This window comes from Rhinopithecus bieti, unplaced genomic scaffold (genome assembly GCF_001698545.2).
Source record: "Rhinopithecus bieti isolate Rb0 unplaced genomic scaffold, ASM169854v2 scaffold_20170, whole genome shotgun sequence".
Classification (NCBI taxonomy): Eukaryota; Metazoa; Chordata; class Mammalia; order Primates; family Cercopithecidae; genus Rhinopithecus; species Rhinopithecus bieti.
In genome coordinates this window covers 422,246-435,669 of record NW_016810097.1, presented here as the reverse complement: position 1 = coordinate 435,669, position 13,424 = coordinate 422,246, and the positions used below count along the sequence as shown (strand labels likewise).

Here is a 13,424-nt window from a genome sequence, read left to right as displayed (position 1 = left end):
AAGTGAAATGCTGTACTTTAGTAATCAGTGTTCAAAAACTTCCTATCATAAAAACTTTTCAACTTTCATGTAGACTATTATGAACTGGCAACCTCTGGACTAGTTTAATACAAGTGCCACATTTTTTTCTTGACAGTACTAACAATATATAATATTGCTTGTTCTGGAAGGTTGTTCAGCATGGAAATAGATAACAAGTGATACATACATGAGAATGTGAAAATCTGCCATCTTTATCCCATCAATATTTGCTGATGGATCTTCCCTCAAATAATTAAAACAAATGAAAGATAAATTCAAAAGTCATACTTTTACACAGAATTTTGCCTTTAAAAAAGGTCAGTCATTTGTGAAGAAGCTTTGCAGAATATTATTTCACAAAATCTTAGATGTGAAAGGGAACCTAGAGATTACTCAATCCAATCACTTCATATTTAAGTTTATAAAATGGAATTCTATGAAGGATCACAGAGCTACCCAATTAGTAGCAAGACCAAGCATAGGACCCCAATTTCCTGACTCAAAGTCCAGTCTTTACTATTTTATGATTAATTACTTTTGTTTCAGATGTTTATCTCAAAAGTAGATTGTACTAATTCAGAAATGTAAGACACTTCTTATTTTGTGTGATTCAAAGTCTGACATTAGTGGGAATTCCAAGTAGTAACTGCTTTCCTGCCAAATTGGGACCTAAATTTACTGGTGCCTTCTGAGTAAAACAACAAATCAACACTAAATGCCTTTACAGCTTTGTGCTGTTCTAGCCTTATCCTTGATCACATCTCATAAAACGGAAAAGGGGTGAAGGGTTCAGAGTGAGCTTTGGGATCCAAGTCTCTAACCTCTTTGACTCTGTTTCTGAAATTAAAATGTGAAAAATTTATAGTTTAGTTAATAGTAATGTACCAATGTTAATTTTATAGTTTTTACAAATGTGCTGTGATAACATAAGATATCAGCACTGGAGGAAACTAGTGAAAGATGTGGGCTATACAGGTGCTCTCCGTACACTTTGAACTTTTGTGTAAATCTAAAATTATCTCATAACAAAAGTGTTTTAAAGCAAAACAACAACAAAACACCCCAAAAATTATAGTCATGGGCACTAGATTAACCTTGAAGCACAGAGACAGATATGTAAGTATGTTTCTTTTCAATGATGTTTATAATCAATGCTATGAAGTATAGATATTTTAAGAGCAATAGAGATGAAATCTCAAGCTTTTCTCTGATATTTGCTCTTATTCAGTATTTGTAGCAGTAATAAATACTTCACCAATGACCATCCCACTCCATTTCCCTTTACACAGACATAAAGACACACACACACTTAGACTTCTGAAACTTATCCTGATATCTCTCAGTCAGTTCTGCAGCTGAGTAGTCCCATGCTTCAGGCCCTTGCTTATGAGGCTGAAGAGGGTGGAGAAGCTCCCATGTTGTGCCCCATCATAATCATTTTCTTCCAATGCTCTGCCTCTCCCAGCAAACCGCCTGCCACCTTTTGCATCAAACATCACAGTGCTTTTCCACCTCTCATCCTAATGAAGTCCATGAGGTTGATTAACTGGACCTTCAGAATTGTGGAGAGAGGGGAAGCAAATGTTAGTAAGAGTATTTTTAAATTCTTGGAATTTGCATTTGACGCTTCTTAATTACTGTTAAAGTAATATCCAGATTCTAAATACCAAGGCATACTATGTTTATATTGTAGACTGCATTTGGATAATTCTATTTTCTCTGGTATGTGGTTATGCTTTTGGGACACATTTTCCCACTAAAGTGGGAAGTGCAAACTTATTTAATAATGATCTCAACATAGCACAATTTAAAATGATAATTTGAAATGATATTTTGTACAGCATCACTAGATAACTATACAAATGAACTCTTGTAAGGTTAATAATGTATTTAAAGCTTGAAAACTGCTAAGAATAAATCTTAAATGTTCTCACCACACACAAAAAAGGATAATGTGAGTTGATGGATATGTTACTGGGCTTGATTGTGGTAATCATTTCATAACGTATATGTATATCAAAACATCATGTTGTATACTATAAATATATACAATTTTTATTTATCAATTATACCTCAATAAAACTGAAGAAAAAAGACAACTGGAGAAAAAAAATACAACAAAATGGTTACCTCTGGGTTAAAATTCTGATAATGCCACTTTGAACAAGTTATTTAATGTCCCTGAGCCATATTTTTCACATCTTTAAAATAGAGATAACAATTTCTAAGTCTTTGTGATTATTAATGAAATAATGAACCAAAATGTGGACTGTAATTGTACCTATTCCATAGGGTTAGTGCACGTAAATGAGATGGGATGTACCATTTTAGCAGAGTATCTAGAGCACAGGCAGCACTTAGTAAAATGTTGACCATGTACTAACCTGCTAACAAGGAAACCCTCACATGTGCCCCATTCTTGCTGCTAGCTAACTTCTTTTACAACATGGCTCATTCATACCAAATTAAGTAGAACACCATTTTGAATTATAGGTGTGATTAAGTACTTGCTGATTATTTTTCCCCTTTCTCTCCACACACATATCGTTTAGCAAACATCTAAATCTGATTTAACAAGCTTATCTTTTACTGGGTGGTTTTTCATATTACTGAAGTATTTTATATAACCACAGAGATTCTCTACAGGTTTTCCTTAAATAACATGCTCACATTCCTTATATTAAACTAAAACATGTTAATTTACCATATGCTAACATAAATCGGAGGTTTTAGGAACACGTCTGTTGTATAAAACAGATCACACCTGTACACATTGTGAATGCACACATATAAATAGTAAACCAAAGTATACTGTTGTAGGAAATCTAAAGAGTAAAATAATAAACTCCTGTTTAGAATTAAAAGTATGTAATTAAGCAAAATACTGGGTCCATGGTAAGTATTCAATGAAAAATACACCGACTGAATTATCATGCTAATGATAAACTCTTCTAGGAATGACTCTTAAGAGTCGTTCTGTCTTTGAAATTGATTATTTATTTCACAAACCTATTATATTCATGGAACCAATTTTACTAATTATGAGATTATTTTATGATGTCTTTTGTTTTTATCATAAGTCACTGCACTCAGTATATTTAGATTCTACTTTATGTTGTGTATGCTGTTTCCTTCAAAATGTTCTTTAGGAAAAAAATATTTGAGCAGCAGAAACAGGCTGTTCTAGGACATCCTTTCCTTTAAAGACATGAGTTTCTCCAGCATAAAAAATGATTGGATTCCAAATTGGTTAAATTGCTTCTTCTGTAACAGTTCAGTCACATGTTGTCTTGTTACAGTGGAACATGTGCTCTCATTTCAGAAGAGCCATTCTGTGAGAAAGTTTTATTTGGCCCACATAGCCAATCCCCGGATTTGTGGGTGTTACCTCCTTTCTGTGTTACAAGTTTTTTTCATCATCATTATTGCTTCTGCTTCATCAGCTGTAACACAGTTTAGGGCAATCCTTTTAAAGAATGAGATGTTTTTCAAAATAGACAAAACAGTTGGCTAGACAGAAAAGAGCTATCAACAAAATTAGGTCAGTTGTTTGTGTGTTGCTCCCTGAACCACTTCAGAGACACACCATCTCACACATGTGTAAATTAACAGACATTAAGCAAGCATATCATCTGTGCATTCCAACACACATTTTTATCCTGTTTTATTAAGGAAAGTAAATGATATGCAAAGTGATTTCATTCAGAGAATACAGGACCAAAACAACCAAATAAATGCTTGGTTTGGACCCTCTTTAGCAAGCCCTCTAGGTGTTTCTGATGCAAGCTAAAGGTTGAAAAACACTCTGTAGCAACACGGAAGGAATAAGGCACAGTACTTGCCCCTAAGCACTTCTCCTTGGTCTCAAGGAGTTCCCAGCTGCTTCAAATTTGCATTTTAATTACCTAGCACAGTTTTATCATATATAAGCTTAGTTGATAATGATAATATTATTGCTACTTAAGAGTGTAATGGTTTTTCATCTCTTCTTGAGCAGCCATTCAATGAAGTATTTATTAGAAAGTAGTAGTTAGGATCCATTACAAAAAGCCTTATGAATCTTATGAGTTGAGCTGCATTGTTATTGCTTGTTACAACACACACACATAGAGAGAGAAAGAGAGAATTATAAGGTAAAAAATCTTAAGGGACAAATATTTTCAATAAATAATTTTAAAGTGATTTTTGTGTTGTGTTTAAATTCTAGATAATATTATTAAGTTTATACTTGCTATCTTCTCATGTTTATTAATATAGGTTGTTTACAGCTTTCTGACAACATAATTAATATATAATTAACTATATATATTTATAAAGCATTTAATTTGATAAATTTTGACACATATATGCATAGTATCATAAAACATTTTGTAGAGGGGCTTTCAGTTCTGATAGATTACAGGTATTCATTACTTGTGCAAGTTTTCCCCCTTTCAACCCTGATTTTAAAATGGGACTGCAGAGAACACTTCCTGAGTAAAGTAACATGAGCTAAGATTTGTAAGATGAGTGGATACCTCCCCAAGTGAATACAAAGGAGAAGAGTTTTACAGAATGGAAATAAAGTCTATCTCACCTAGACTTCTAGACTTCTCACCTCTGACATCTAGACTCATGGCTGTTGTAATTTATCATCATTTTGGGTTTTGAAATATTTACTCAACTCTTAGTTTCTTCTTATAATTCCAAATGAGATGAGCTTAACAGGGCAAGTGAAATAAGCAACACTGCTTCTGAGAGTAGCCATCCCTGCAGTTTGTTTCTTGCATTAGAGTAACTTGTTTAGCTTTGTCCATCAATCCACTCTGGAATTCATGTTTATATGCTGTGTGTATTATAGAGAATAGCATGAGGAAAATTATATTTTCATATTTTCACTTTTAAAGAATGAAATCTAATAACTTGCCTTTAATTTCCTTTTTACCTTCTTCTTCCCCCGAGCAAATTATTACCTCCCCAAATATTTATTTATCATTACTCCCATGTGTTAATACTGAGACTTTACTTTTTGTTCTCTCATTTGCATTATTTCCTCCATTGCAGGTTGGCTTCATGAGTTGGGAAAGAGACTGGAATCTCCGTACTATGGCAACAATACCTTGGGGGGCCCGTCGATCCGAAGTGCCTATATTGCTGCTCTGTACTTCACGCTGAGCAGCCTCACCAGCGTGGGTTTTGGGAACGTCTCTGCTAATACAGATGCAGAAAAGATCTTCTCCATCTGCACCATGCTGATTGGTGGTAAGACAGCATCTTCTTTTATACCAAGAAGAGGAACTATGCCTGCCTAACTATCACTGCCTGTTTGTTCCGTCCTGAAATACAATAGAGATAAGCTGATTAACACTGGAAGATTCTAAAAGCGCTAATTAGATAGTCTAGATGCAAAGCTGTAGTTGTCTCTGTGGTTCCATATAAAAAGAGACTTGAGAGATTAACACACTAGAGCGTGCATTTAAGAAGAATGGAGCAAGATTAACACATGGGGCTCCCCTTATGTAGAATCATTACCTCATCCAGCTTACTGTTTTAGCCTGCAAAGGTAAGACGAAGTAAGAAGTGGCTATGTAGGCAAACTTATAATACACATTTGCCCTGCCCACTAGGATGTGTACTCTGGACAGTGGCTTAGACCCTTTCCTAGATCCTAGACTTTTCCTAGATCCTCCAACTTACTTTTACATATGCCCTCTTTCTGGTCCACATTGTGGCCTTGAAACTATGGGTTGAGTCCGTTTCAGACTCTTCACTCAGTTTCTTCATCTTTCAAGTGATGTATTAGGCAAGATGCAACTGTGGTTCTTTGTATCTCTGATGTAATGTTATATGACCATAAATAACATAGAAATTGCTTTCTATAAAACAAGGGTATTAGTAAGATCCAGCAGTACTTCTCCCAATAAAAAAACAAATTTAATTTAGATGGTCTTCACACTTCTCTCCCTAGGCAACTCTTTTATAAGAGACTCAGTGAAAGAGGGTGGTTGATTCAGCAAACATCTATCCCCACTCCTGGAATGAAAGCCCCAAGTACACTTACTTTGGAAAGCTCAAAATATTAAAAAATTAGGAAATTTGCCCAAAACACTCTCTAGAGAATTTTATGACAATCAAAAACAGGAATAAATATTTCTTATATGAACATAATGAAACAGTCTGCATTTTATACTTCTCTTCAAAGAAATCACATTTTAAAGCATTAAGAATATTTTAAAGCCAGTAAGTTCAATATTCAGTTAAACTAAGAGACAGCTATAATTCATAAATACACATAAAGTCTGCAAAAACTGAGACTGATAGATGGCAAACGCGAGGAGAGATGGGAAGACGTGACAAGAGGGTCTGGCATGTCAAATCTCAGAAAGCATTAGCAAAAATACACTTCCTAAGTGTGAGGTTCATAACCTAAAGTGCAAAAGCTATCACCCTCCTTTATTACAAGTAAGAGCAACAAGTGAGCAAGTTGGTGGAGAAGTAGAGAAGGCTCAGCTCACAAAGAATCACACCAACTGTTCATATTTGCAGAGATCATGCTAACAACAGACAATAATTCAAAATATATTAATAAAGCTATTGCTGTTATTAAAGAAGACCACAAACAAAAACTAAGTATCTTAGAAAAGATATAACAAAAGAGGTTAAAGATAAGGTGAAGTATCTAAGCAAAGATATCAAAGAAAAAAGCAAAGCCATCTTATGCACAAAGATAAAATTGAAGGAAAAAAGGGAATAGACATTGCAAAGAATATAATGAGTCATAAAGGATAAAAAGAAGGAAAGCAAAAGAAACTGAAGGGAAGGAAGAAAAGCAGAGAGAAAAAACAAAAAGAGACAGAGGGAGGAGAGAGAGAGAGCTCAAAGATGGAAGGCAGGCAGACAAAAGAAAGAAAGAAAAAGAGTGAGTGACAAAGACAGAAAGAAACAAACTTAAAAAGAGTAGAGAAAACCCTAACAGTAGAGAGCAGCCTAAGGAGAACCAGCATATGTATATTGCTTATTAATGCATAAATAAATTTTAATAAGAATCAGCAGATTCAAAGGAAGACTTTTCACTATATAGCATTTTACATAATTTTTTAGAAAATGTTTGATATATTGCATGTAATTTTTTTAAGCAGGAAGAAGAGAACAAGCTAGATAGCGGCACAATAGAAAGGAAGGAAAATAACAGGGTTGATTCAACCATTTATGTATTCAAATATTGTATTAGTTCATTCTCACTCTGCTAATAAAGTCGTACCCAAGACTGGACAATTTATAAAGAAAAAGAGGTTAAATGGATTCATGGTTCCACATGGCTGGGGAGGCCTCACAATCATGGCAGAAGGCAATGGAGGAGCACAATCACATTTTACATGGCAGCAGGCAAGAGAGCACGTTCAGGGGAACTGCCCTTTATAAAACCATCAGATCTTGTGAGACTTATTTACTATCAGCAGAACAGCACAGGAAAAACCTGTCCCCACGATTCAATTACCTCCCACCAGGTCCCTCCCCACAACATGTGGGGATTATGGGAGCTACAATTCAAAATGAGATTTGGGTCGGGGACACAACCATATCAAGTGTGTAACCAAATACTTACTGAATATCTATTATATGACAACACCAATACAATAATAAATAGTGAACATTCATTAGTTGTTTTTATGTTCCATTCTCTGTTTTAAGTGTTCTAACACAATACAATAATTTTTTAAGCAAATCTATGGGGTTGGCACTATTATTATTTTTTCTTATAACAAATAGACTATTACACTATTTTCTCTGGACTCCAAACCCACCTTTATTTGTTTTGCTTTGTAATGCTGGGGTTTGTACTCAGCAAAACTCACTCTTCTTTGCCAGCTGACCTCAGTTGCTTTTTCTTATAGGAGGAACCAAGGGAAGACTGGCAGGCAGGAGGAGGGGAGAAGGGACTGCCTGCTGTGGTGCGCATGCTGTTCCCTCAGTGGAGGCAGGCACCTCAGCAGCAGCAGATGGTTTCAGCCTTCATTCCAGAACCAAACTCACTGGGCCTCCTCAGACAATTTTGCATCAGTCAGGGGTGCTATCTTGTCCAAAGACAGAACCCTGGCTCACTGACACTCCTCACAACTCCTACTCTGTGTTTCTATGTTCTGATAACTGCACTTCTTCCCTCTGTGTATCCAGCCCTAAGGATTAAGCCTTCTACATTTGCTATGTCTGTGTTACCTCTATTTTTCCTTTTTGTTTATTCAGCCTTCAAACCCCAGGAAAACCAATTCTCTATACTGAATTACTGCTGCTGTTGAAGTATTTAGTATAATTTCTTTCTTCTAAACTTCCAACTGATGCAGATTGATATTATCCACAGTTTTCAGATAACAAATCTAAAGTATGGAGAATTAAAGTAACTTTCCAATGCCACACAACCAGTTAGTAAAGTCGCAAGGTTTGAACCCAGGTGAATACTTACTTCTCTCCTTAAACATGTAAAGGGAAACTTCACTGAACCATAAGACTGCTGTGATGGAGTATTAGGAGATGTTGGAGTCTACCTGGATCAACTAAGCGTTCTTTTTAGGCTAGAGTTCTGTTAATATTTTCTGCCCCACAATATTCCCCTCAAAACCTGTTTTAGCATGTCCTCTTAATGACCTTAATTCAAGATATCACTTTGAGTTTTGAACCTTATAATAGGAGATGGCTCCTACAGGCTTCCTTGCATGAGAGATGTGATATGAGTGTGTGGGTCTTAAGCAATTGGTCACCCAGCATGCAGTGAAATCAAAGAAGTATAAAAACAAACGTTCCCTCAAAGAGCTTATGATCCAGTTTGGAGGAGATAGGCTGAAACATGTGGAAAGAGTTTTACTGATACCAGACAGTAAATGCTAAGTGCCATATCAGCTAGGAAGTTCAGAAGCAGTGAGAGTTTCTTGGAAAGACAGTGCCATGGGACAGTTGTTGAAGTAGCATGCTGGGGCTGCAGCAGCTGTAACAAGCTCTTGGCTGATGTAGAGCAGTGACAGCCTAGGGAGCAGAGAACAGGAATTCTCATTTTCTGAAGAGCTACAGTGTGCCAGGCCCTGTGGTGACTGTTTCATATCCAACATTATGACTTTTTATAATTTCCATTCTCTGTGATAGCCCATATTTCAGCCAAGCAAAATCACAAGCATTTTGCAGATAAACACAGTCTATACTTATTTAATATTTGCCCATGTTTCTTCTACTCCTGATGATAATTTTGGGAAATGCTCACAGCTTAATTCTACTAATTTGACATTTCAAAAAATCCGTAAGATAATTGAGCTTATTCTCTATTGATCCACTTACTGTATTGTGAGTAGTACTGAATCAAAAATTGTTAATGCACAAACTATTCCCCGCTGTTCTCTGTAGGTAGGTGCAACACTGATCACAAAGGCCAAAAGGTACAGGAAATAATCTGATAATGTCACTTTGTTTCTTGTTTGTTGAATGTTTATTGAGCAAATGTCCCAGTGCAAAATCAGTGCTCATTGGTAAGTGGCATTAAAAAATTTAGGTGACCTGAGCAGCACTTAGCAAACTATTCATTTGAAACTCAAATGGCATCTAAGTGACTTGAATTTATGAGTTAAAGCTTTTCATATTTGTGTTTGTAGGGAAATAATTTTATATTATTGTGAAAATTACCCTGGCTAGGAAAAATGATTCCTGCATTTTAATATTTCCTAATTAACTAATTACTTGTAAACTGTTGAGAACTAATCATAAGAGCTCACACTATTGAGCACTTTGTTCATTTAATTCTTATAATACTGTGAGATAGAGATTATTAATACCCCAATTTAGACATAAGGCAGAAAGATTTAGTGAGTTTAAATCCAGGACTCACTAAGACCTGGCAAACTTCTTCTAAAATATTCATTTTATTATGTACTATAAATTTATTTTATTTACTTAATTTTGATAAATATAAACAAATAATTTATTTTTAAAAAGAAAAACCTAAAATCTGTGTTACCATAGACTTAAGTCTAGGGTATCTCACTAGAAATCCCCCACACAAGGCTGATGAAATTGCTAGTGGCAAGGATGCAATGTACTAGAAAAATAAACAGTAGCAATATTAAATGAGAAAGGGGACTGGCAAAACTCCAGATAATTATCAAGGACAGAGATAATATTGCTCAGTGAGAAGAAACGGATGAAAAAATGCTGAATGGATCCACCTGGGAGTCCTCTGGGAACCCATCAGAATTTCCACAGGAGTTGTACAGGTTTTATTTTATATGTCTATATATAGATATATATAGATTTTCTGAAGAGGTACAGTGTGAGCTACAGTGAAGAGCTAAGAAAGTCCATAGATAGGCAAAGCTTATATATATAGCTATATAGAGAGATATATAGCTATATATAGATATATAGATATATAGAGATATATAGACATATACATACACACACATATGTACACATATATGTGTGTATATGTATATAAGCATAAACTTTATATGTATGTGTATATATATATATAAAGTTTTCATTTAAGATGCCATATAAACTTCCATATAAGCATCTGTAATTATGGAGTGTACAAACCACTAATATATGGGAGGAATATTTAAAACTGTAAATCAGAGAGATTTAAAGCAAAATTAATTTCTAAAAATTATACATAGACAAAACTATGTGAACTTTGAGAACACTCAAAACAAATAAGTAATCCTAATAGCTTCAGATGAATATTAGAATTAATGAGTGAATTCAGTAAGGTTTATGGACACAAGATCAATATGCAAAAAATCAATTGCATTTCTATATACTAGTAACAAATTAGAAATAAAATATTAAAAGTATTACAAATAATTAAATATTTATGAATAATTATAACTAAAAATTTGTAAGACTTCTATACAGAAAATTACAAAACATTAGTGAGAAAATAATGGAAGGATATACAATGGTGATGGTTGCTAACAATGGACTCAGCATTGTGAAAATACTAGTTGTACTCAAAGTAATCTAAAGATTCAATGCAATCCCAATAAAAATTCCAGTAGATGTGTGTGTGTGTGTGTGTTTGAAAATTGACAATTGTTTCTAAAAATCAGTGGAAAAGAGCAAAAACCAGTCAAAGCTATCATGAAACAAAATTGGAAGATTTGTGCTACAGATATCAAAATGTATTTCAAAGTTACAGTAATTAAGAGTGTATGGTGTTTGTCCAATAATAGACCAATAGGCCAATGAAATAGAAGAGAGTTCAGAACTGTTTCTGAACTCATATATTGTCACACATATATTGTCACTTCATTTGTGATATGGATGCTACTTTCAGTAAATGTTGTTGGGTCAAATGTATATCTACCTGTTGGAAGACAACCTTGGTCCCTCTTAAAACTGTACATAAAAATTAATTCCAGGTGGATTTTGATCTAAATTGAGGAGGGAAAACAATAAAACTTCTAAAAGATAATACAGGAGAATATTTTTATGACCTTTGATTTGGCAAAGGTTTCCTAATCATGACACAAAAAGCCCTAGCCATAAAGGAAAAGAATGATAAATTGAACTGCAGAACTTCTTTTGTATCAAAAGACCTTATTATAAATGTGAAGAGGGAAGTTAAAGGATAGGAGAAGATATTTTCAAATGTTTATCTGACAAAGGACTCTCATCTACTGTATATAAAGAACTGTTAAATCGATGAGAAAAGATCAATCAACTCCCTGAAATGGGCAAAAGCTTGAAAAAAAACCTGAAAAGCAGATTTCCAATACCGGAGTAGATGACAAACATATAAAACGTGCTCAACATCATTAATCAGAAACAAGCAAATTAAAACCAAAATTAGATACCATTTTATGTTCACCAAAATGATATGTTTAAAACACCGCAACCCTAACTGTTTGAGAGGATAATGGAAAACCTTGACCTCTCCTACACTGTTGATGAGCATGTCAGTCGATACAACTTTGTCAACATCTACCATATCTGAATATACCTCTACTCTGTGATTCAACAATTCCACTTCTGAATATATAACCAGTGGAAACGCATACATGTATACTTCAGGATATATACATAGATGTCTATAAAAGCCTTTTGTAAGAATCTCAAACTGGAAATGTCCATTAATAGGAGAATAAATAAGTAAATTTTGAAATACCTATTCAAGAGAGCATTATATACTAAAAGTAAATGAACTCCTATGTCATGGAACCTTGTGGACAAATCTTGCAAACTCAATGCTCAGCAGAGAAGCCAGACAGAAAAAAAGTACATACTGTATGATTTTGTTTAGAGAAAGTTCATAGATAGGCAAAGCTTATTAATTGTAATATAATTGGTAACTGTGGTTACCTTTGGTCAAGGGATTGGTTAGTGATTGTGAAGGGGATACAGGGAAGCCTCCAGAATACTATTATTTGGTTTATTCATCTGGAGTGGTGGGAGGTAGTGATTCTATACTTATGTTTACTTTGAAAATCTCAATGAGCTTCACATTTAGCAAGTGGGTAACTTGTTCTATATCTATCTTTGATTTTAATTTTACCTTGTAAAATTTTAATAGATGAGCTAAAATAATATATCAAGTGTGAGTTAAGAAGCGGGGTAATAGTGAGCTAAGTTCTTGCCTTTCATACCAGGTTGTTCTTGGGTTTGTCTTAACAATAATGAGTCAAGCAATGGAGTACAATTATATTGTCCAACATTTTGGTGATAACTGCAAAATACCTTAAAAAATCATTTTAAAAGGTTGATTTTGGCGAGTGAGATGGGGATGAAGGGATGAGTTTGGGGCTGAACTATTTATCATAGATTTTCTAAACCATTTGCTTACAATTATAAAACTTTTTAAAGAAAGTATCAAACTACCAGAGGCACATTTCAGTTCCATAAATATTTATGGCATACTTAAATTATGCCAAGAGCTGTGCTAGATGCAGGGGAAACAAAGATGACTAAGATATGATACTTTTTTTCAAGGAGTTCACAGTTTAATAATGGAAATAGGTACTTAAGCAGAGGATGTTCTCTCTTTTTTATTTCTATTTTTTTCTATTATAATGCACATTTAGAAAAAATTGGAAAACAAACAAAAATAAAATTACACATAGTCTCATTATCAAAAGACAGTTTTCCAGAATTTCCATACATATGTAATTATTTTTTGAAATATGTGTGTATAACTATTCATATTTTTTGCAACCAGACAAAATATACAGAAAAGATTTTCTAATGTCTTTAAAAATTCTATTACACTAAACAGTGACTGCCTATAGTCACCTAATGAGTTTGCCCCAGTTGATAGAGTCATCAGCACAGCCTTGGAGGTTGGATAAAGCTTCCTAATAAAGATCATTCATCACTGAGAACATATTCAGTTTCAATGAAGCATTATTATCACAAAGTAATCAAGGCTTCCCTCGGGTCCCCCCCCCCCC

At 34.4% G+C, this 13,424-nt stretch overlaps 1 protein-coding gene across 1 annotated transcript in view; it reads left to right on the top strand.

The window, feature by feature from the left end:
* Positions 1–13,424, top strand: part of KCNH8 (potassium voltage-gated channel subfamily H member 8) — a 401,018-nt gene that overhangs the window by 306,631 nt on the left and 80,963 nt on the right. The window contains 1 exon segment of the mRNA XM_017891320.1: positions 5,065–5,262. Within this exon segment, the coding sequence (XP_017746809.1) occupies positions 5,065–5,262 (198 nt within the window).